The sequence below is a fragment of the Fringilla coelebs genome, assembly GCF_963513975.1.
Source record: "Fringilla coelebs genome assembly, chromosome: 8".
Lineage (NCBI taxonomy): Eukaryota > Metazoa > Chordata > Aves > Passeriformes > Fringillidae > Fringilla > Fringilla coelebs.
In genome coordinates, this window is record NC_140066.1 from 13,102,238 (window position 1) to 13,128,534 (window position 26,297).

The 26,297-nt window shown below is 41.4% G+C and overlaps 1 protein-coding gene across 5 annotated transcripts in view; it reads right to left on the minus strand.

Moving 5' to 3' along the window:
- The window catches only part of ZMIZ1 (zinc finger MIZ-type containing 1), a 335,745-nt gene that overhangs the window by 146,580 nt on the left and 162,868 nt on the right, over positions 1-26,297 (minus strand). For all 5 annotated transcript variants that reach the window (XM_084210758.1, XM_084210760.1, XM_084210761.1 and 2 more), the window contains one exon: positions 9,477-9,586. In XM_084210758.1, coding sequence (XP_084066884.1) covers positions 9,477-9,536 — 60 coding nt within the window. In that variant the 5' untranslated portion in view covers positions 9,537-9,586. The remainder of the gene's footprint in view (positions 1-9,476; positions 9,587-26,297) is intronic.

Genomic DNA, 26,297 nt, shown 5'->3' on the forward strand with positions numbered 1-26,297 from the left:
TTGCTTTAATACGTTGATTGAGCCTTTATTACTAAAAACACTGAGCAAGCTCTGTGAATGAGCCCAACCATGAGCCTGTCTCCCCTCCTATGCAAAGGCCTCTACTTCAGATCCCCATCCACCACTGGCTGCCAGAAAGCTTGGGTACGGAAATACAGGACAACACTACCCAAGAATACACTTTAAACACACAAAATGAAATGACCTGAAAAAGGTGGTTTCTACATCTTTGGTTTTTTTAATGTCAACAGTGATTATGCACACCTTGTCCTATCCATAAGCAGCCATACTCAGTATATTAAAAACTCATCTGCAATCAATATTCAAAAAAAATGGTCTTTTTCATGAAGATAGAGGAGAGCACTGAGCGCTTCACTGTCTTTTGGGAATGTGATTTTTGTTTATCCTGATATGGGTACAGATAGTTCAATTCTCTACAGTCCTTTTCAATATCAAAGACTGTTTTATTTAGCAAAAAAATTAAAAGGCTCAAACTGTGCACTTTGCATTCACATAATCCCCCCTCCCAATTTCGTGTTTGTGAGATTGAGAGATCCCTAATTAATAGAATTATCTTGCACTTACATGGCTCATTCCATCAGAGGCTTTATAAATATTTTATTAGGCTCACATTTTGAGATATACTAAGAGAGATTAAGACCATGCTAGCCATTCCTACTTATGAAAAACAGAGTAAACGGAGTCACCTTTGCCCCCGTTGTCCATTGCAGCTTCTTTTTCAAAAGAAAACAAATACTGAGCAATGACCAGCACCTCTATTGGATGTTTTAACATCTGGAAAAAACTGAGCAAGATACCATGCTAAACAAATGAGAAAAAGAAGAAATAAAAAATATGAGCATCACTGAACTGAAAAAACTTCAAGCTGTTCAGTTATGAACTGTAAGGAAACAAAATCTATATTAATGCAGATTTTAATTGATCCTTCTCTCATACACTTTTAGTATAAAGTGTGTGTATAATTCAGTACTGATTGCAGAAAAGGTGAATGCCTGGTAATTGAGCAGCCCTGTTCTGCTGCCTGGATCTCCTGTACCATGAGTTTTGTGAGGATGATTGCACACCTATATGCATGTGCTGGAGCAAAGGAAAGATACAGCAACCTTGGCTTGCCTATTAGTTTTACAAAAATGTAAGGAATGGATTTAACACCTGATCCTCAAAAACTATACATAGAAGCCAGAAGAGCTGAAACAAGAATCATCCCTTAACTCTGCTGATCAGAACTGCACCATTGTCTTCCTTTTGATCTACATAAACTGCAGTATATTTATGATATTTGATAAAATTTATGCTCAGTAAGGGAATATGCAGCAAATTAAACTCCTTTAGTCATAACCTACTGTTCCACCCCACCCTCCCCTGCTCAGGAGGAAACTGTGACTTGGGGCCCTAAAGGCTGTGATCAGCTCTGTCTGAAGATGGATATGGGACAGACTAATGGCAGTATGCCTTCATGTTCATCTCTCTATTGCTGGTGCAGGCTTTGCACCTTCCTTACCCCCAGCACCTGCACTGCTATGTCAGCTGAGAGCAGTGGAAACAGTGTGGTTTACAAAGCCTCCACATAATCAGAGGGGTCAGAAGTATTTTTCCTTAAGCACTCACAGACTGATTTTATGGGATAAAAGTCAAAAGACAAAGGTACAACTGTTTGCTCTTTCTCCAAGGCCATGCTCAGTCATGCAAGGCTCCAGTCTCTCTTTAGATTTGTAATTACAGCTCAACAGAATTATGAAATCAGTTTGCCTAACCAGTTCACTTGCTCTTCTTGGCAAATGAAACAACTCATTTTCCATTAGTGTCTCCCTATTACACCATGCCAGCATGTGATGCCTCTCTGTGTGACTACAGCAACAATGCTGAGGCTTCTTCAGCCTTAGCACTCCAGCAATGATACAGGAGCTTTCTTCTCAAATGCCCTTGTGATTTTCAGTCAGTAGTTTCGGTCCTAAATATCCCAACATATCAAGGAGTTAATTTTCTCCAAGCAGCTGCCATACTCTTTCTGTTACAATACTACTGCACTGTTAGAATAATGTTTCATTATTACAATAATATTTACATAAATTGGTAATGGGTTTTATTGATAAAAATAGGCTTATTTGTTCTGGACTTGCTTACCTGCTCCAAGGTAAAAAAATCTACTTTCATAATGTGTTTTAGTAGAAGACTGAGTGAAGGACTCAGGCAAAGTGGGGTGTCTACATAAATACTTCTGTGTTGTAAACCATTTCATAATTTTAAGTATATATCACCTCATGAAAAGTTTGGGTCAGTGGTTTTCTTTCATGCAGTTCTTATCTTACCAAGGTGTTTCAAGGACATTAAAGAAGTATTACATCATCCCTTTACTGGAAAATTATTGTCAACAGTGCCTTCTTTAAAAAGTAACACAACCTAAAAGTATAAAGTGAGTTGATGGCAAGGGGGAAAAAAAGGCACCAACTCTTCTGATATACTGAATCAAATTTAAACATTTAATTAAAATAGATACATTTATTAATTTTCTAAATTTCAGAAGAATAAGTTCACTGATTTTGAAAAACATCTATTAATCTTCAGTATATCCTGTTGAGCACATTTGTTGGACATACTTTGTTTTGCCTTTTTTTTTTCTCATTTGAGTAATTTACTTACTTACTGAGCTTTTTATAGCACTTTTAATCAACTGATTTAATCTTTATTATTTTAATCTCTTAATCTATGCAGAGATAAAATCTCAAGGTGACTACTTAAAATGATGACTATACAAACTGCTACCACAGTGGAAGATGTAAAATTCTCATGACCTATTCTCACAGGTCCCACCAGCCAGCAAGGCATTACTGAGATATTTGCAAATCAAAAGGAAAAATGCTTCCCCAGACAGTTTTTCAATTACAAAACTGCCCACAGCCCCTGCTGTGTGACCTGCCCACGTACAATGTCTTACTGCACAGAGGCAAGAAGGAGTGAATGCCACCAGTGAAAAGACTTTTCCTTCGGTCTGAACAGCTGAAGGCTCTTGGTATTCAGTACTTTGGCCACTCTAACTCATTTGAAAACATCTGCTTTTACAAATGGTAGAAAACTTATGTGCAAACTCTAAGCCATACCTCTATGGATCTGCTGTCGCACACAATAGCAGCAACTCAAGTAGCAAGTGCATATGTAAGAAGCAAGATCCAGAAATGGCAGGACAGAAGTCAGAGATGTCACCAGCTGTGTCACACTTTCACTGCAAAGCTTGACCCAGCTGCTGACAAAAAGGACTTCCTGTGCTCATCTGACACTAAGGTGACATCATGGACTCCACTTACAGATTCCTAGAATTTTCAAATATTCATCCTTATTTATTCAAAGAATTTTAAACCACAGGCCAGATTAATTTGCTGCACAGGAAAGAATGAAATTATACTAAATCCTATGGGTACTGGAGGTTTTCTGCCTGAGTTTAAAAGGTGCACTTCCCATTTTGAAATGGAAATACTAAGGATACTAACACAACTAATATTAAGAGTAATAACACCCTGGCCCTCAAGGACAGGTGCTGCAGTAAAGCAGTGGAACTGGGAATGGGCAAAGTGAAGCTGCCACAGCTTTACCAATCTACCTCACAACATGATGGGTTACATTCCACCCACTGGAATCCTGTCAGATAAACAAACCAGCCAAATACTGCAAACATGAAGGTGCTCTCTTCCCCCCCCCCCACCACCACCCCCCCACCAGAAGTGCTTCTAGCAAATTGCCTTTTGCTCCTTCCCTTGCAGCTTCCCTACCAGGATGCAGGATCTAATGAGCAGGAATGTTGACTGACAAGTCTCTAAATGGACTAGAGGAGCCAGGAAAGCTGGTCTGCTGTCAGTTTTTCCTAAACATACTTTAGTCTAGCAGAGAACTAGTCCAACAGAGTGAGCACAAAAGCAGACCAAGAACTTGTGGCTATAGGCCTCAGAAAAATAGATACCAATAAAATGCAGCTACTAACACAACACTGATGGACCATTCAACCAATAAACTGTAACACTTGAGGCCCATCAAATGTCTCTTTAAGGAAAAGGTATTTTTCCCCTTTAGCCTTGTTATTTCACATTTAGCTGCTAAAACCCCTATAACACTTATACAGAATACCAAAAAAAGTATATTCTAAATAAATGCACTCTTCATAAGAATACTTCTAATTTTCAAAGTTCTTCAAGAGGGAAATTTTTATGAAACTACTGTGGGCAGTTTTATAAGCACATGAAAATGAAAAAAAAAAATAGGAAGCATTTTTCCTTTTATTAAAATCTTTTCAGCTGTACTTTCATACCAGTCCTTGGTAACCAGTCCAAAATATACTAAAAATGACATGTTTAGGACTGCTTAGCATTTACATGAGTCTGCAACAATAACACTGAAGAGGAGAAGAATTAGTTCAAACACTTCAGTGCTTAAAAACAGTTATGTAAATATACAAAGAACTCTATTTTCCTCTGAATTGCAAGTTACCCAAAACCTAGCTGCTGAGTGATGAAAGAAATGGGCTTGCTTGTTTCCAATTTGAGCAAGAAAATATCAACACAAACACACAGCAATTACAACGTTTAGCGTATCTCTCTGAAAGGCTGGGTAGGCACTAAAAAGCATTGCTAGGCAGCAATTCAGCAAGCCTTCTGGAAGGAAAGAGGGAAGAAATGCTAATGGATTTCTGGAAATCAGCTGTGTGACGTGTGTCTCCAGTTACGTGGTGATCCTGCACCATTTGATGATACAGCTCAATGTGCCCTGATGTACCACGCCACAAGCAGCAGAACCAGCCTTCTCTGTTCCCACCATGATCTAATACTTTTGACACCAGAGAGCCTTTTCACACTTCTCCTTAACCTGTTACTAACATTTCAGCACAGCTTTAGTACAGAGCCTAACAACTGTACTCAGCACAGTGGGAAGATATCACACACCCTTTCTGAAAGGGGCGGCCTCCTCGTAATTTCAATATAGAAAGGGGTTTTTTCATCTACTTTGCAAGAATTTCAGAAGAAACATACAGGAACCTTACAAAACTGACTGACAGCAAACAGAGACACAAAGGGTAGAAGACCCTAGATTTATAATAGCTCCAAGATTTCCAAGTAGACCCATTAGAGTAAGAGTAGAGAAATGTTACCCAAAACCCACTGCTTTCCCCTGGCATTTGCTTCTATCACCTAACAAATGCAATGGGCAGCTTCTGGTTAAAGCCACACTTCTGGACTGCTCTGAAGAATGCTTTAAGAAACCCAGTCAATTTTTTACTGGGATTTTTTATGCAGCAGTAGCCAAGCTGGCTTCTTCAGAAGGCTGTGCCAGGGCAGCAGGCAGCAAGGAAGCTCTCAAATTCAGCTCTGTGCCTGCCTGAAGCAGCTCCTGCTGCCCCACAGCTCCATGGACATTGTGCCAGAGCCACCTGAGCCATGAGCCCTCAGCAGATAAACAGATTATTACAGCAGCCTCAAATATGGCAGGGAATTCTCAGGGGCCATCAGACCTTTGCTCTGCACAAAAGTAATTTTGTGGTTTTGTTTGTATGGACAAAGACTTAAAGAAAAAAGCCTGAACATCCAGCTTCCTCCAGTGTACCCTGAAGAGTCTCCTGTGTCATGACAAACTAATTGCACGTGTTAAGGAAAGCCTGTTACTTTGGCTTTTTCCGCTGTACATCAAAAAACCATGTTTGATTTTAAAGCACACACACTTACAAATACTAAGGGAATCAGCTACAAAGAGACCACACAAGCTGTTCCAGCCTTCCACAGAAGTCTGGAGTTTTTTTAAGCATAAATACACAGCCACCTCCTCAGTTTGCCCTTTCATCTATTCTGAAACACTTCTTAACACACACTTCATTTCCTAACTAGCTGATCATATACAAGTTTTGGGTTTGTAGCTTTAAAGCACTAAAAAAGATGAAGGTAAAACACAACCTTGATCCTGGAACAGAAGTCAGCAAGGATATTGTGGGTGTCTCACAAGTCACAGAGCTGGGAAGAAAGAAGCCTGTCCTGACCCTGTGCTGAAACCTGATCTAGTTAAAGAGGCACATGGATTACCATTTATAGCATTTCTCAGGGGCTGGAGTGAGGGGCAAGGAGGGCGGCAGACAGCTCTCAGTCTGGCTGCAGGAGCCACTGGCTGCCAGCAGGGTTATAAAACTTGCAGATACTGGGCGCCAAGGAAGAGCGGCTTTCCTCCCCCTGCTGCAGCGCACCTTCCACACCAGTGCTGTGTTAACCACCCCAAAAGCACACGTGTGCTCGGGGGAACAGCAGCACTGTTTGCTCACCGTCTGGGAAAAGGGGATAACAGAGGAGAGCAGAAGAAAAGGCAAACACATTTTTGTCTGACCCTGCAGTTAATCCCCAGAATAGGTGAAGATACATTTACACGGCCATGCAAGGTAGCGCTCTGCTCCCAAACTCAACATGCACAGAGCAGTGAGCAGTCCAGCTCTCAATGGGTGAACTGGAAATTACTCTTTCTAGTATTAGCCAGCTAATAGCCTGTCTCAAAGAACAAGGTAAATGTCCTCAAGCTGGAAATTTATGACCCTATGACAGAGAGTTGAGTGTCTTCCCAAAAGGCAGTTAGTTTCTGTCTCTTTCTCCACTACAGCAAAGATAACAGCACAAGATTCTGGAACTATGATAAAGCAAACAGCAGCTTTGATACTACTTTCTTCAACAAAAGAAATTATTTTTTTTAAAAAACCAGTCATTACTCTCCAACAAAAGAACAAGTAGCGCCACTCTCACAAAAAAAAAAAAAAAAGCTGAGATTTTTTTTTTTTTGGTGTTCAGCCACTATCTTAATTAACTACAGTTTGTCATGAGTTGAAAACAAGACTTTTCCCCTTCTCTCCTTTATTTTTTAGGCATAAACATAATGGGGGAACCATGAATCCACAAGCATTCCCAAGCAGGATGGCTCCTTTTCAGGCATCCTTTGAACTCTGACACAAGCATGCTCCTGGTCTACCAGAAAACCCCAAGCTTTCTTCCAGGATCAAAGAAAACAGAGTGCTACACAAATTAGGGGCAGCGTGACCTTCCTCCCTTCCCCCTAGCCTTCATCACTGAAGAAACATCCAAGCTGCATATGCAAAACACCACTATGTATAAATGAAGTTAGTGGTTTAACTGACAGAGTACCCATTACATAGGCAAAATTATCTCTTTAAAACTTTAAGAAGTGTAATTTGATATTCTCTTATCTAATTAAAATAATATAAATTATGTACAGAAACTGACAGCTCTAGAAAAAGGAGCTGAGCAGCATCCTCCATTTGTCTCCACTTGATGTGAAGGTCTGTTCTTATAGCTAGAAGGTTAAATTGTTCTGCAATCTAACCTTCATTCTTCATCCTATGAGCTAGGATGGCCAAAAAGGACACCAATTTGTACCAGTCAAGGGCATGTTTTTTCTGAACCAGATAGTTGTTCATAAGAAACTGGGATGAAATCCTCAAATTCATATTTTCCTCAGGCCTCTGAAGGGCCATTAGATGCATTAACTTGCACTGCAGAGTGATGAAAGAGAGATACCACAGAGCGAGGATGGATTACAAGCAGCAATTCTGCAGGAAAGGATTCCTATTTCTGCTCCTTGACCTATGAACTAGCTTTGTTTGATTCATTCTGAAACCCTCTCTTATAAAGGAAATATGGAGAGAAAAATCATCTGGTTTAGGTGTGAGCTATAATCTTTTTCTGTATCACCCAAACCATCACCTGCAAAAACCCACATATTCCTGCATTACAACACATTCCAGAAAATGTAAACTTCCACTAATATCTAGGGAAAGCTATAATAATATAATGATGGAGATTGATGAAACTAAGATGATAAATATATTCTTATAGAATCAAAGAATATATCAAATTGGAAAGGACCTCTAAGTAATAATAAGGCAAATTTCCTGCTCCTTAGAGGACTACCTAAAATTAAATTATGTGACTAAGGGCATCATCCGACCATTCCTTGAACTCTGACAGGCTTGGTGCTGTGACCACTTCCATAGGTAGCCTGTTCCAGGGACTGACCACCCTCTCAGTGAAGAGCCTTTTCCTAAAGCCCAGGCTGAACTTCCCCTGGCACAGCGTCACTGCATTTTCCTGTGTCCTATTGCTGCTCACCACAGAGAGATCAGCACTTCCCCTTGGCTGCTTCTCTTGAGGAAGTTGTCCTTAAAGAAATAAATTTAAAAATCCAGAGCTACTCATCCAGTACCACCCCCACACTTATCTTTTATCAGTTCCTTTGATTTAGGGTGCTTGTGTCTACAACACAAATCTATGAACAGAGAAATGCTGTGCTGCCTCAAGAAGCAATATGCATATGTCCTAGGGCACAAATAGGCAGGCAGGTTTTTAACTCAGTTTTTTTATTTGTGTTAGCTAAAGCAGCAGGACTCTGCTGTGACCCAATCTGACAAACAAAACTGACCAGACAACAGTGAAAAATCATTTGGGAACATTATTTCATGGAATAACAAGTTTCTGTTTTTCCAGTGTAATTCAGAAAATTTCAACCAGTCTGAAGAGATGAACTTTGGAGCTCATCTCCTGAATCCAGATGGGATCTTGAAAATATCTGTGTGCAACTTGCATTTATGCACCTGTTTGCTGCATGCATGCATTGATTTAGAGATAAATACAAGAAATAGCAACACAAAAAAACATTTTCTTGCTCACCTCCTCTAGAGGACTATTGCCATGAAAATTCTGTTAGGATTGTTCCATGTGGATAAGTATATGAGGGGAGAATACACACTAGAGAGCAAAGTTCACTGAGAAGGGTAAAACAGGGAAAGACAGCCTCTGTCTCCTTGCTGTTGCTCAGTTATAAAAGCAGCAAGCACAGTTACAGTGGGGAAATCTGTAAATGAGACATAATTCACTGAAAGGCAGTGGCATGTGAAGAGCCCTTCATCTTCACAAACAGATGCTTCTGAAAATTTTACCTTGCAATCAGAAGTTTTTGCAATCTCCATGCAAACTGATTAAGCAGCACTCTGAGCACTTGGAGGCATGCCAGCCATCCAAGTTCTGAGTCTCCAGGCAGCGCAGGTCTCAGGTCAGCTACTGGATTAAAATCAAAACTGGCCCATTGGAATTGTGGATTACTGTGCTCAGAGCACCAGAATGACAGCTGCCCGCTGTGAACCTCCAGGGCTGAGCTGGCAGGATGAGCACCACTCTGCTTCCAGCTGAGACAGATTTGTTGAGTCTCCAGGCTAAAGAGCTCTTAGAAAGGTGTATGGGAAAGTTTGGCTTTTGAGGTTAATACACCGGCTCTCACGGCAGATACTCTCTTCAATGAGATTAGTGTGTCTCATGCCTTCCCTCTGAAGGGCAAGGACACTCATTAAGCAACAGGACACTGTAATATGCAATGCCTGCTGCACAACAGCCAGCCCTCGTGTAGCAGCAATGACCTCCACCTTCACTCACCTGTTTTATGCACTGCAGCCGGTCATTGGTCTGCTGTATGTGCCTGTCCATAGAATTCATTTTGATTGTCTCCACTTTCTTCTACCTGAAAGCCATTAAAATCCCTCGATCTGCAAGACAAAAAGGACAATAAAGATCACTGAACATGGTCCATACACTTCCTGAACAATTGAACAGAGCTGCTTGCAAGAAACCCCTGAGCACACTGTGAGATAAAATAATAATAATCCCAATAACAGTGACAGCCTGGCTTCTGCAAGGACAAAGGCACGGGGATTCTTCCTAATCTTCCTCTAAAAGAAAACACCTCCCATAAATATTAAATGAATCAGACACAGCAGAGCATTACACGGCCAAAAATAGCATAAAATGTGTGTGCTGAAGAATCTGGATTTCTGGTTTGAAAATAAAAGCAACAGGTACATTGTGAATCCTCCTCCAACTAGCAAATCTATTTCATGAGCCCTTGAAATGGCCAAGATGACAGGGCAGGAAGGACTGGGATCTACAACACAGCCCAGACTTTAAGAATGACAAATATCCAGATGTACAACCTAGAATAAATCTATGGAATAGGCCTAATCTTCAGAGTAGAGGGCTGCACAGTTCCTCCCTTCTAGAAAAATTGTGTGCATTCAGGTATCTATAGCTAACAAACTACTTGTTACTTCTGGAAAAACACAGCCTGTGGTCTTTAGGTCCATCTCTTAACAAACAGTGCAGTTTAAGGCAAATTAAACCTTCCTGTAACTTTTAAAACAATCTAGAAAATAAAAAATTAAGGCTCAGAGTAGTGTTTGGAGCTCATGAACAATGAGTGGGCAGAGAAATATATACCCAAATGCCCTATTCACACCAAACTTTATAGTAGCACAAGCAAGATCTCAGTCTTGCACAGAAACCTCTCCCTCATGAACCTCTTCAGTGGCACTGAGTGGTTTGTTATTCGGAGCACTGTTCATGACAAAACTGTTTTCCATTCCCTCCACACACACAAGAGAGAGCAAATTTTTCAGATACTTGTCTGGTTAGAGAAGCTGGCTGTTCACCATTTCTGGTGCACAACTCAACATCTCTTCAGTTAAACAATTCCAGCACTGTCCATATGCACCCCCCTTGAGGGGAAGAGTGCTCCCTGTGGTGGGAACCTTGATTACACAGCTCTCACAACAACACAGACCCCAGACCACAGATCTGCAGGCATCCCACACACCCAAACTGCTGGGGATTTCTGTACCTAGCTGATAATGTTCTTTCATGGCTCCTGCTGGATTAGACTCAGGGGAAGAAATCTTTTTAGCTAGACAACTAAATGAGGTCTTAGAACAGCGGCTCAAGCTCCTCACCTCCAAGCTCTAGACACAAGAGGGGGCTCAATAAAGCATTCCTGTCAATAAATTATGATACTCATGAAACAGAAGAGCCAAGTATGCAAGTATTATCTTTTGATTATGCCACTGCCTTCTCAATAGCAGGTGCCATCCAAAGGTCCTCTAGCAAATGTAAATTGATGTACTTTATTAAAAGCCAGTTACACAGTCTTATCTGCCTGCAGGACCCCCAAACAGACCTCAGCAGTCATGAAGTTTAATCTTTCAGTGGACAGCAGAGGTATTTATCAAGAGATAAGCTAGCCTAGACATGACAGTACTTCACCAGTGATCCATCTTACAAGCTAGGACACATTATCTGCATTTTAATTGAACATCAGCACAGATGGAGAAGGGCACACTGAAAACAAATACATATAGCACACAGATGTCCGCTGAAAAATTTGAAGACATGCAAACTGAGGCACCTTTTTTTTTTTAAGAAAATCATGACATTTTTTAATTACACAATTTCATGTGTACACATGTAATGCCACTCTAGTTCTCTGCATTACAGTTAACCATAAACAAAATCAAAGGCTGCTATCATACTATCAGCTACCTGAGCCACAGCTTTCTATAGTACTTGTCCAAACTGCCATTTCTTCCACATGGCAATGGGGCTTCTTCTCAAAGCTCGATGAGGCCCTTGGAGGCAGGACTGGGGCTGCAATCCCGTAATCTCCTACACAGACCGGGTACACAAATTCTGTAATAATCTGATCAATTTCAGTCTCCAAAACAGTTCTGGTTTAAAAATCCAATGGCTCTCACAGAAAAGCACTCTCTACCACTCACCCTTCCCCTAGTGGGCTAGAAGAATTTTCACTTCCATGCCTCTTCTCCCTTGCGGCATGGATGGACGATCACCCCCCAGCCCTTCTTCTGACAGTTTGCTACTTTCACAGCCCAATCTCATTTATTCTCTCCTGGTCGAGAGAAGCCCACTAACTCTCCTACACAGCAAACATTTGTTGCATGAACCAAACAGCCAAAATTGTACGCATGAAGCCCCACCACACACAATGACACAACGTTTTGTATTTGAAATGCCCTGCCTCACCACCACAAGACTCATCTTTATCTTTCTCTCAGACACATCTTAAGAGCATCAAATAGAGCAATTTTTTTTCAGTGAGCATACTGGCTCTAAGTAATTTCTGCTATAAAAAACGCGGAGCTTATTAGTGGGAAACCATTATTATCTGGAAATTACTCTTTCATGGGCCTCAGCAAGAATTAAAAGATTAAACATGGAAAGTGAAAATTATCATAGAGATCAGAAATTTCACCACAGCAGAATAAGCATTTTGACACCAGACCATTTTGGCCGGAAGAAAAATAACAGCAGAATTAAATTTCCAGTAGCTATACCTACTACATGGGTATTGCTATACTCTGGCCTTGTTTCTCACATCCATGTCCTGAAATTTATAAAAATACCCTTTCTGTCGGTTTCATCCTATTTTAAAAGTAGCAGCAAGATCACCTTAGTCGAAAATAACAGTACTTAAGATACAGAAAGGCCGTCGGGGCTGAATAACAACAGACTTCTATTCGGTTAAGTGCTGTGCACTTATCAGGTCACAAGTGAAAACGACTTTGCAGGGTCCCTGGCTGGCCTGCGGTGTCCCTGCATTAGACAGCACGCTGAGATCCAGGCCTGCGAGCAGCTCGACAGACAGCAGGGGATGTTGCTGATCAGGATTAAGGGTACTGGCAGAGGAGGATAGAGAAGAGAATTTTTCCTGGTGCTTTGTAACAAATCCCCTCTGTTTGGTGCACACATTAGCCAGAAAGGTTGCACACTACTGCTTTACATGCTAACCCCATCCAAAAGGATAAACAAAAAAAGAAGACGGGTTCCCAGCACCTTCTGGTAATTCAACAATAAAAAGCCCCATTCTTCTTTCTTTTCTGAGGCAAAGACACAGTCTCCCTCTTTAAAAAAAAAAAAAAAAAAGGCAAATTATTCTTCATTTTTCCCTCCCTCTAGCATTGAGAGTTTACAGCCCCAGGCACTAATTAAAGAGGCCTCATCTACATATTTATGATGTCTCAAAAATGGAGAATACTTTTTTTTAAAGGAACAGATGCATCGACCTGTTAGCCTTTTTTTTTTAACCCTAAACATACTGAATCTTTTAAACCATTACTACAAAACCCTCTTCCACATTGAAAAACGAATGAAATTTTTCACTGGCTTCATGAAAGAGAATTTCACAAGATTCTACTACCCTCTGTGTTGGGTGACAGTTCAGGTTTGGAGACTGCAATTATTATATCAGAAACTGAACTTCCAAAAAACACAGTAAAGAAAACAATTTAGTAAAACGTGGTCCCCACCAGTTCCTAAGGCAGCCTGAACACTCTCCTAGAGAGGGGGAAAAAATTAAGCCAAACATTTCACCACTACTTCGAACATGTCTAAAACTCTTCAGCGTTTGGAAGGTTAGTATGGTTCAGTTCTGCTCTGGGCTGAGCTCTCCTCATGGCCAGAACTGCCATCCACAGTGAGAACTCTGCCCCGCCGTGGGACCCATGGCCCAGGGAAAGCTGCTGCCCTGTGGCCAAGGGAGACCTGAACCACCACTGGAACAGGCCCAGCCTTCTCCCTGAGTCTAGAGAGACTTCACATGGTGCCTGCTGCTCTTGTTCCCCCAGGCTTCCTTCCCTCACTGCCGGGCAGAGATGGAGCTGGAGCGGCGCTCTCCGGAAACATCAGCTGCTGCCCAGCCCCAAGCACTGCCACCCACCCCCTTGCCGCAGCAACAGGGCGCCATTCCTCCAGAAACCGAGTTTGTAGCAAATAAACTTTCCACCAAAAATCCATTCTGAGGGCAGAGGAGGAAAGGCAGCCCTTCCCAGGTGGCAGAGGAGGCTGCTGAGAGCGGTGCTCGAGGCCAGCAGCACGGCCTTATGCCAGGTCTCCACTGCCACGGGGGACCAGCCACCCTGCGGTGCCTGCCCCAGACAAGATCTAATCTGGAGGCACTTCGGACCACTCAAGGCAAGAAGGTCATAAATTAAAAGACACAGGAAATACGTTTATCGGTTAAGAAATGTTAACAGTAGGTGAGAAGGGAAAATGAAGATCAGCTCCTTAAGCAGGGATTCAGCACAGCAGTTCTAACCATCCCTGCCCCCTGCCGCCACACCACACAAGTTGGTTAATGCTGTTTATTCAATCAGCTAAAAACTAATAATTTCCTTCAAGTCTCCGGCATGCTGAGGGTCCTACGAGAGGGCAAGCAATCTGTATCTACCAAGTGACTTTGATGAAGCAACAAGCCAGGCGGGAGCGAGGGCGGGAGCGGCGGCGGCGGAGCGGGGCCGGGGCAGGGCAGGTACCGCCGCGACCCGCCAGGGGGCGCCGCCGGGCCGCGCCACCGCCCGCCGAGGGGACCGGGGTGGACCGGGACAGCCCCGGGGGGGAACTGCGACAGCCCGGAGGGGTTGGGGGGGGCACCGGGACAGCCCGGGGGGGGTGGGTGGGGCACCGGGACAGCCCAGGGCGGCCGTTCTGCGGAAGCCACGAGGGGGAACAGCCGCGTTCCGTCGCCTGAAGCACGGACCCCCAAGAAGCCGAGTCCGAACCAGCCGCAGCAGCTCCGGGAAACCTGTCACCTCCAGTCATGGATTTAAGAAACATCATTTAGTCTTAGCGCCCTGTCCTGGTGGTAAAATTTGTCGGTCCGGAGACAAAAACCATTTAGTACCACTTGACATTTCCCTTGCCATTAAATATATTGTAAGAAGTTGTCTCTTGTACTATCGGAACGCACCTCCGTGTGTACACCCAGGTTAACGCCGCTAATTGCGTGTAATTGCATGGAGTCTCCGCCCCAGCCCCGGCCGGTGCCCGCCCGCGGCACAGCCCAGCCCCGAGGCGCAGCCCCGACAGCCCGCACAGCGCGGGCACAATGCAGCTCGGCACGTCTGCACTCAGGCACATGGCTCACTCAGCATTCAAAGGGCTCCGAGCCCGCTTTTCAGTACGAGAATTTTCAAAGATGCTTTCAAAGATCATCTGCTGGAAAAAAGTTTAATATCTATCCATGAGAACTAATTTATTTCTTCTACTAGATATGGTACAAAAAGTATAGAATGTCAGGTGAAAAGCTGTTTTCATCATTAAACGCTTGAAAAAGGAAGTTGTTTTAATAAAGCTTTATTTACCATAAGCTGTTAAATAGCTACTGCTGTTGGCTTTGAGCTATTAAAAAGGGCCAGATGTGAGACAAAGCAGCGTTTGTTATGCTGGGTGAGGAGAATAGATATTTGTGCTGTGCTGCTTTCCATTGTTGCTCTACAAATGTGCAGTAATCCCCAGAAGACTTTCTATCATCTTTGACTGCGAGAGAAGGAAAGCGAGTGTGTATGCGCACACAGCGCCCGGCAGGCACAGCTTCAGGGAGGTGGGAGCAGGTTTTTGTAATTTATGGTGGCTTGAGCTGCAAGGGCTGGCAATTTTGTCGGGTTTAAGGAAGCTGTTTCCGCAGCCGTGTGCTTGGGAACGTTTTTATACACAGAGCCTATTATATGCAGGCACCAACAGCCAGCCGGATACACACAAAAGCAAACCCACACATGCTTTTGAAAAAAAGACAGCATGACAGCTTGCATAAGCAAGCCTGCCGGACTCCTCTGGGAGGAGGAGCGGCGGTGCGCACAAGTTGTTCAATCATGAAGCACATCTGCACCCTGATTACAAAAGCAGAGGTGGTCGGGCTAGCTGGAAGCACACACACAGCACTGGGATATAACCTATACCTAAAGTATAGACATAGAAATATAAAAAACCTCACACACCGTATAAGAGAAAGCTAAGGAGAGAGCTCCCTTGGGCCTGGGCAAGCTGGTCACCAGCCAGCACTAACCATTAAGCACATGAACTGCCTTTTGCACCGGCAGCCCTCACCTCCAGCCTGCTGGCTGAAATGAGTGGTTTCCTCAGACGGAGAGAAGCATCTGCAGATCACAGGTAATTGCCCTGCTGCAAGCTTGTATTATAAGGTTGGTTTCCCTGCATTCCATCCAGCTCCTAGTGTCATCAGCTCTGTCAGCTTGTTATCTTTAGGGAGAGCAAGGAGGTAAAAGGACACTGCAGTTTAAAACAGCAAGAGATAATAACACAAAATTAAAGGCAAAAATGTGTAGAAGTGTGCTACTGGGGAGCCAGGGCTGAGAGCCCTGCTATAGTGCTCTCAGAGGCTTTGCACACTCCAATATAGACAGGTCTGCTAGAACAAACATTGACAGTTCACAGCAGAACCCACTGATCCAGAGGTTTACTATATGTACTGTAGGTTGCAGGTAAGAAATACTAATCCTCATTGGGACAGCTACAAGCAAATGAGCCATCCCTAAAAGCTTGCTGGGTTGTGCTCAAATGATTTCATAACCAGTGTCCCTGATCACTCATACAACAATGATGTAAAAAATCTCTCCCTGATAAATTGCCAGTCTCTAAACTGAAGCTGAATCAAGCACCTCTTCCCACCTTCTGGGCTCAGTGGGAGGATTGCAGAAGTCAGGTGAGCATAGAACAGAAAAAGGTTTGCATTCTGGCATGCAACTCTTGCTTATTTACCTAATGAAAGCTTGCTTCTTTCAGAGGTTCTGTGGTAAGATGCAAAGTATTTGCTGAGAATTCTTTGTGTCTGCCTACCAAATCCTGCAAACAGGCATGTAGTATAGCTAACATCACCTGGCTTTACACACCTTCTGGGGACTGAGTCTATAGAGCTGCAACAAAGAACATCTATGAACTGGAAACTTTTTCCTGCTTTTGCTAGACATTTATCAGCTACTAAAGAAAACCAGCTGGTTTGGACATGAGCACCTAAGTTATTTGCTTAAAACCTGAGAGATAAGCTACAGAAGACAACCTAATATAAGCATTTTCTAAAGGTCTAGAGGAAACAGTAATGACCTAACCAAACTGTCAAAGACAGTTTCAGAAGGAGGAGAAAAGGATAGAGGAGAGATGGCACTAGTAGCAAATATTTTTAACAATTACCTGTCAAAAATTGAAGATGTTACTCTGTGTTTGCTATGCTCTGATAACAACTCTCTTGCAGCAGATAGCCTGCTATATAACAAAGAGAGGTCAAAATCTCCTGGGTCAACCCAAAGAAATGCTCCTAGCAAGAACTATCTCAAGCCCACTGTGAATTAGAAGTGAGAAGGATTTGCATTCTGACACTGAAGGCCCTCTTACTTATCAGATGAAACCAGGCATGTTTTGGAAGTTGAACTGTAGCATTTGAAGGAAATTGCTGATTTCTTCTCATGATACTGCATCATCACAACTTCTATTCCTCATAACAGTGGCAACACAAAGAATATAACAATCCCCTATCCCCAAACTATATTGCACCAAGTAAAGGAATGAGGATAGATTTGGACTCTTCCCCCCCCCCCACTAAGTTTAGCAACATAAAGAAGACAAATAGTCAAAGTAGATGGTAATTTCTCCTTATTGTCTATAAATTAAGATCTATTATTATTTTCTTTCATTTTATGAGATAAGGAAATCTTCCTAAAACCAATGATTTCTCATAAGTCACCAGGGAAAGCATCACTGCTTTGCAGAAGACCACTCAGGGAGAGGGAAGGAATGGAAAAAAAACATTAGCTCAATCAGCAAAGTCTCTGGAGAACAGAGCAACTGAATAGCTGCTTTGAGACACATGCTCCAACAATTTTGACATCAGCCATTATTCTGGCCTGTTCTGATGAAATTTAAATATTTACGAAGCTCTGCAGAATAGAAACAATATACATTTCAGGAGGACCAGCAAAACCTATAAAAACGAAATATACCTGAAAAAGTAGATGTTGGATGGCTGTGAACTTTTATAACTGGAGAAACAGAGCAGCTGCTGGCAGCCAAATTACATTGCCTGCACTGCTTTTAGGTGCTATCCAAATGGGGCTTCTCACAAACTCCCCACTTGCTTTGACTTATGACAATTTACTGCTAGAGGGTTACTTTCTTTTAAGCAACTTAAACTAGAAATATTGGGCATCTAGACAAAACAAAACTACATTTTTGGTAATGTCTATAATATATTTTATCATCTTCATTTTAGGGCAGCTGACTGGATAGCCATCTATATGAATACTTCTGGACCTGCAGAATATCCATTAAACCAAAGGATTTGGTTTTACTGAATTGTCAATACAATTGGATAAACATTCAGTGTTTCAAGTCACCACCAAATCCTAAATTTTAAGAAACTCTACTGAGAATCTGGGTAAAATGAGCCAGGATTGGACAAGCAAATCAAATGATTTTGTATCCCTCATGGAAAACTCTTCTGTACATAATCAAACATTGTGTGAACACAATATCCTGGAAGACTTAAAATGTGACTGCTGTTTATGTTAGTCTCAACAGCTAGTATTCAAGGACCTGAAACACACCCAAAGGGACAGATGCATTGCTACTGAAACTTTACCACAAAGCCCAGAAATACTTTGGACACCCTAGAATTGATTTTGAACACAACATATTTTAAAGTTAGTTCCAACTGCAATGCCTTCAGTTCCAATAAAGTCAAATCTGCACACATCCCTGCTACTTGCCTATCTGTAGTGTAGTCATTGCTATTCATGCTTTCCAAGTGCCCAGAATTCCAGTAAGGTAGAAATTCTTCCAAGTACCTAGATTACAAAATACTGCAGGAGCTTTACACAACAAAGCCTGCTGCCTTCAAGAAAGATTTTAACTGAAATATCCACGATCTTCTGCCCCATTTGGTTTTCTCACCACCTTAGCAATGCAGTGGAACCATTTATCTATAAACTGGCCTCTAATAATTACCAGTGTCCCACACCTCCTTTAGAGGCAAATACAGAGAACTTTACACTTCCCATGAGATAAGTTTCTTTTTACGAAGAATCTTAACAATTTAGTTTTCAAAGGTTTATGAATTCCATGGTTAAAGATCTGTCATGTGCTCAGTTCACTATCAAACCTCTTGGGATAATCAGGAACAGATTTCAGTAGAATTTCTTCTGAGAGCACAGATCTCTCTTAGTTGTACCTCCATTAGGTCTCTCACCCTCAGGTGACAGCACAACCAAAGCTGAAATGGCATTTGGCAGAGCGCAACACAGATCTCCAGCAGGTTTTTGAAAATCCTCTCAAGTATTTGAAAGCAGCAACTATAAAAATGCTAAACTTGGCCAGAACAAAAGCTACCTCGAGTGCAAAGACTAGGAACCAATGTGGTATCCCCTGTTAAGAAGAGGAGAGCATAGCTTCCATCATCCCCACTGCTGTTTCAATTGGAACAGGCCAGGAGCAAGCCTGACAACTTGTGAGTGACAACTGCCTCACAGACTGAGGCAGGCAGACTTCCCATTTTTATTGCAGACAATGTAAACAGGAACACTATTGCCAATGAATTATTTACAGTGTGGTCCATAAATTAAGACACTTAGACTGCCTTGCATTTTTCATACCACAATCATTACTACAAAGTATATGCCCAGAAGCTCTTTCCCATAACTGCAGGACAAAGCCAGCCCTGTGAACAGAGACCTGAGCTCTTCTCCACCACCAAAGGCTTCACTTCTTCAGCTTCTCTGGCTTTCCAGTTACACCCAGTGCTGCTCTGGGTAGATGCCATCTCCACCAAACACACGCAGTGCCTAACATGAATCACAATTCAGGCTAGGGCTACCACAAGCTAGTTTAATATGAACAGTGAAGTGACAGTGTCAAATAATTAATGAATGTATTACTCAAAGTTTAAGGATAAAACATCTGATGTTACCCTTCCTGCAATTTCAAGAAAAAATTTCCAGCATTCAGCCAGACTTCCAAATACAGAATTAACTTGATCAACTTCGACTGTACCTCCAGGTGACAGCTGGATAAAAGCAGTTAAAGTCCAGATGGTATTTTCTTCTACTCACATCCTTCCTTTCTTTTTTTTTTTTTTTGTTTAAATGGTTATTATAACACAGTGGAACAGACCTCAAAAAGCTGCACACTTTTCTTCTTTGCTCCCAACAGCAACACTATAGACTCCAGAGGTCAGCTTTAGAGCCTTCAAGTTTTTCTGAAGCCCTGCCTGATTAGACATACTCTGGAGTGACTTTCATTGTGATCAAACGTGATGTGCTGGTGACACGCATACAAAGCTGGCAGAGCAGCCACACTGCAAAGCCTTGAGCAGGCAGGAGTCAGTGTAACGACTCTGGAAAACAACACTTGGCTCCCCTGAAAAGGAAACAAGCATTCCTTCTAAAAAGGTTCTGATGAACTCAAGGAGAGACATGTTATTGTGACAATATCAAACCTTGCGGAGAGTAAAACCCTATCCTACCTCTCCTTGTCTTTTGCTCTTGTTTTTTGTGATCCTTGAGTGGTTACATTTTGGCACTTTTTTTTCCCCCAGAGCAACTGAGGTGCATTAGATCTGAAATTCGGAGGGATATATTTTGAAAGATGGTTCATTGCTTAAAAAGTCTAGCTGCCCAATATGCCATTTTACAGGATTAAAAAGGTTCTTGCTTATTGCATGACTGATCCAGGCAGGGATATAAAAAGAAAGGACAGGTTGGCATGTACCAAGTCATGTTCCAGGAGCAGTCCATTTGCTCCTGTCCCATTTGAGATGAGGGAAGCAATTCAAACAGTATCAGATGTGAGAGTTATTTTTTCTGATTTTGTTTCACTTGACATACTCCAGTTCATGAAGAAGGAGTTATTTAGTTAACAGCAGTTCTTCCTTCCCAATCAAAAAGCCACGTCACAAACTTGAACTACTTCAGGTTAAGGACTTCTTTGACCCATACTTTCCTACCTTTCCCACAGGTCAGATATTGAGCCGGGCTCCACTGTCCCTTGTAATACATCTAGACATTCACCAGTCTTGAATAAGGAAATTTTTACTCTCTTATCTTTCCATGCTGGTTTAAGACCTAGGCACTTGCAGCTTTTCCTCCTAAGGTGATGGTGGTATTCAAAATGGCAGACAGTAAACAACTAAACAATGCAGAGCTCTTTCTTTTTCCTATATACTTCTCAGCTTCTAATTTCACTGTTTCGACTCTACAAAGCATAAGAAGCAAGAAAACACTAGTGTAAATACTGTCTTCCTCCAACAGCAGACTTCTGGGCTTTTGGCAAACAGCAAAGCAGCAACAATTAAATAAGTCCTTAAGTCAGATGCAGGAAATAATGGTTTTAAAAGAAAAGTCTAACAGAACAAAATTAACCAACCTTTTTACAGGTTGGCACAAATACTGGAGAGGTACAGGCAAACAGGATTGCTATAATAGAATACATGACAAAATATTTTTATGAAACACCACAGGACAAAGCATGACTTCCCAGTCCTTTTCAACAACTACTTCTCTTTAGAAAAATAAGAATTATTTGAAAATTTTTTCTTACCAGCTCAAATACAGAGGGGTATTACTATAATACCAGGCATTATGACCATCTGCATGGCAGGACAAGATCAGAGCTTGAACCCTCTCTTGATTGCATAAGATTGGGTTCAGAAAGGAAGCTCTAAGCCAAAGAAAAAGAAAGCTATACTGTGTGTAAACAGAACGATAACCTGAAGAACTGGAGACCTATGTCTGCCCAGAAAGACATAAAAATACATGTACTGAAAGTAATTTGTATTAGCAATCAAAGAAAAAAAACCAAAACCCAAACAACTCTCTCACAAAGTCTGCAGAGTGTAAGATAAAGCAACATTAATCACTTTCCTTTGTAATCATTAAAGCATTACAATGATTTTTCTAAGATTTTCAATAAAGTATCAGTGTTTATTAAGCACCTACATGAATTCAATAATATACTCGTTAACAATAAAAGAAAGAAACAAATAAATGGAAACCTGTAAGGGTACTCTAAGATCAGTAATTGACTGTGAGGTCAATTCAGTCCCTGAAAATATCCCATGATAACAGTCAAAAGTCAGTGCATCTTGGTTCCACAGAATGACATGCTACCACCTGCAAGTGTTAAAAATCCATTGGACAAACTGCCTATTTTCAAGCTTCTTCCCATTTTACTTTCTGTGAGAAGGGACCCAGTTTCCACATAAATTCCTTTTTTTTTACTGCCTTCAATAACCCTGAAAAAATGTAGAAGGATGTCTATGACATTATATAGCAACGCTGTGACTTCTGCTGAGCAACAAAATCATAAACTTTTCAAAAATGCTAAGTGGAAAGGTATTTTGCTCAAAGGTTGACCTTATTTTAGGGAGCCAAACTTGCTTTCTACTAGAGTTTTGTTACTCTGGTCTCTTCTACAGCAGAGGTACATTGGAGGAGCTCAGTTCCATGTTCTCTAGGTGATTTGTCCAAGGTGTTAACACAGGCAATTTTGAACCTTTCACTTAAGCCCCAGACAGTGTTCTAACAACCAAGTCCTTCCTTCCCTGCCTGTCACAAGAAGCTCAATGTTAATAGATTGTCCTATCCTACTTCCAGCTGACGTTAGGAATGCAGAGTCCTTCTCTGAAATGGGTTAAAAGCTGTTTAGATACCTGTTTCCCGGGATGACTCTAATTTATTCAAGTCTCTCAAGTACTGCTAAGGACCTAAGTCTACTGCTGCCACCTCCTCAGGCTATCAGAGCTGCCATCTCTGCTCCCCCCCTTGCCTTAGCTTCTCCTTCAGGACTTGTTCAAATCTCTAGAAAAGATTGGTTTATATTACCTGCAATTCAAGTTTTTTTAAACATCGTTATGTAATACAAGTGCTTTTAATACATCACACCTGTCACAGAGTAAAGACTCACTAATGAACTGCATAGCAACTGCAGTGCTGTTATGCAGCTATGGGAAGAAAACCTCTGATGGGTGTTAGCAGCAAAGTTCTCAAGAGCTTTCTGATTGGCCTGTGAAAAGCACCTCACCAGCACAAAGTTTTTAATAAGCCTCCTTCCTTGTGAAAGCCAACAGGTTCTGCCATTGATTGAGCTAACACATGCAAATACAGACATAAGCATACATGTGCACACAGAACGGGATGAAATTTGGGGAAGAAAGAATTCATATTACAAACTCAGGTAAACACTTTGTTGCAAGATCAAACAACAAATCCTGAGTGTTACAGAACCTGTGAAAAAAGCTCACACAACTGATGCTCAGAAAATTTGTCCCAAAACCAGGGATTTTATTCTGCAGCTTAATTAATGTATGATGCAGAGCATGCCTAGCTTTGGCCTAGGTTTTTATGAATCATCCAATTGTGAGGGGGAAACATGGAAATGTGATACATTTTGTTTGATGCATCATATTGCCATGGCTCTACCTGTAAGAAATTGAATTTCTAAACTAGTTTAAAACATTCATTTAAGAGAACATGTCCAAGAATTGAACAAGCAATTTAACACTCAACAGAATAAAGCAGCATTTAACCCCAAGGGTGACCCAGCAGCCTCCTCACAGGTTCAGTGAAGCACAGGCTGCCTTGTCAGTCTCTGAGAATGAGGCAGGGCCAATAGGTAGAAGGGAGCTGGTTAGGACACACACTGGCAAGGAAAATATCAGAGTTGGAAGGTCATATAAATTGCTAGACATGGAGACGAGATCTGTCAAAAAGACAAACTACCTAACAATTTTAACCTATTGGCTAGAGCTGTCCGTGTCAGCATAATGTTAACATATATTATAACCTCATCACAAAAACATCCACGTTGATGGAGGAGAACTGCAGCTAAACCCCCTCTCTTATCTTCTGTTTAGACAGGACTCATTCTAACAGAGGCTTAAGGAAGAATTTCTCTGGGTTTAGGGTTTTTTTAAAAAATCTAAACCTAACATTATTTAATATATATTACAAGGGAAAAAAAAGCTGGCTAATATGCTAAAAACATAACTGTCAATTCCTCTACAGTTTGAGAGTTTATCAAAGCACCCATCACAAGCACCTCTATTTCCAGACAACAGTGAGTTTTTTACTTATTACTACTTTAAAATAAAAGCTTTTCTGAACAGTCACTGAAATATTTAAAATAGAAAAGTGGGCATTTGCTAGACAGGAGATTAACTTTTTCATATTTTAAATTGTCTGCATTTCTCCCAGCTATTACAACTAACTCAATCATAATTATGGAGCTGTGATTTTTCCTCTACCAGATGTTGATGACTCTCCATTTTAATGTAAAATCAAACCATGGTATCTCTTCTGATGAGATCTCTGAGACTTTTCTGCACCACCTGACTTTTACTGGCTGCCTCAAAGCCCCCAGGCTTTGCAGGATCTTGCTTGTGTCCCCTCTCCTCTGGCCTTATTTGGATTGGCATTAGAGAGAAAGCCTTCAGGAAGGCCTGGAAGCATTCATCAAGTTAGTAGGTGGGACACTTCCCTGGGAGAGAGTATTAAGTTAAACCTCCAAGAATACTCTCAGGGAATCCTGATATTGTTAATCCCCCAGGGTTTATGCATGAAATGTGACATTTGAGATTAGTTCAGAAGCATCTGTTCATAATGCCGAGAACTGAACCTCCAAGAATGCACCACACATGATTTTCAGAAAAAAGACACCTCCCTAAAGCTTCGCTTCCCTTCTGAGCCACTAAGGCAAAAATCCAATGATTATAAAACTGACCTGTTTATCACATTATGGCCCACTAGGTGACACATGAAACTCAAATGACAAACCTCCTTCCAAGTTCCATTAGGTTAGATTCTGCTTCTGGTGGACGCCCTACTTCCAGTAATTTTTTTTATTTTTCAAGAGTAAGTCAGGATTACTCTTACATTTTAGGATTATTCTTACATGTCAATTTTTATGGTAATCAGCCTGTTGAGCATGGCAATCAATGAAGAAAAACAAAGCCAGCAAACAGAAAATGAAGAATTCCTGGTTTCTGACTTTTTGAGTGGTTTTCTGGTTGGTTTTTAGGGTTTTTTTCCCTCTTATTTTTGGTGTGTAGTGTTGCTTGTTTCCTGGTTTCTTTTCCTCCTAAATACAATACAAGCAGCAGCCTATTCTGAAGGATTTGTAAGGGCAATGTATATTCCCTCCCAGCTATTCAAGCAGGCAGCAGATATTCATGAGTACTGCGAGATGCACGTAATTATGCCTGAATGATTATTTATCTAGAATGAAGAGCAACTGTGAAGCATCTATCACTCTTTGTTCCAGGTCAGAAGTTTCAGATAGCCATTTAAAAAGAAAAAAATAGCATCATGTGGATGAAGCAACCAACAATATAGTGAGCACCATGAATACTGAATACAGAAATCAAAGGGTTTCAGCTCAAAAGTTAGAGCTATTTGTCATGTATTGCTCAACATGAAAAATTAGTTTGGTTCACAAAAGAAACATTAACAAAAAACACTAATTCTTTTAAAAGATGCATTATATGCTTAGGGAAGCCATTTTCTGCTGATTGTGACATCTATCCTGTTAATCTCTTTTAACCAGACAGTAAGCAGGATATATGCAAGAGGAGATCAAGTACAACCTATAGATCAAGGAGGCCATACTGAAGTACTGAATAACAGGAACAGCATGCCATACACCTGCAGGGTCTAGCTCCCATATTGCATCACCTTCAGAAGGTCAGAAAGATGTTAAAGAGCTGTAACACTTAGATTCCCACAGCCTCTGGCTACAGAGCTCTCCAAAATGTGCCATTTCTACTTGAAAAAAACCCTAAAACTTTGGCATACTGTTTGGTACCATTTTCAATAGTGCTTTCCACTGGCCAAGCACAGAATGAACCAAGGCAATATGGCCACACCTACATCAGGGATTTCAATTCCCTGCCATTATCAATAGCATTTCACATGGAGATGGATGGAGAGGAAAAGGATATAGGAAAGCACAGCTAATACTTTGAAATCTGCAGCAAGACACGCAATTTTACTGCTGTGTCATTCTGCACACCTGTGAAGCATGTGATCTGCCTGCACCAGGGCATCCAGCATTAGCACTACTGCTGGGGGTACCAGCAAATGGAGACAATGGCAAAAAACCAGTTTGCTTGAAGTAAATGAACTTAGATATTTTGTCATTCTTCATTGGTTACGATAGCACAGAACAAACCCTCCTCCTCCTTAAAAAAAAAAAAAAAATTAAAAAAAATTAGCAAAACAAAGGACTTGGTTTGACTAACTTTGTTTCACTGCCTTGATGTAGAAAAACAAGCCAAAAAAGAGGACCGTGGCAGAAAGCTGGAATTCATTCAAGTAAAAGGTTGTTGGTTTCATGCTACCCTTTCATGCTCCAAGATGAGAAAGGAATACTAACCAAATTCTAATCTCAACCAGGACAGTTTAATGCTCATTTTTAAATATGTCATCTAAGAAAACAATGAATGAGTTAGGCTTTAAATTTTTTCTTTCTTCAGGGAAAAGAAATAGCAAAGGTATTTAAAATTAAACAGGACATTCACAATTAATCTGCTTTTTAATTAACTTACTTTGCTGCTGTAAGTGATTCTGCATTTACTCT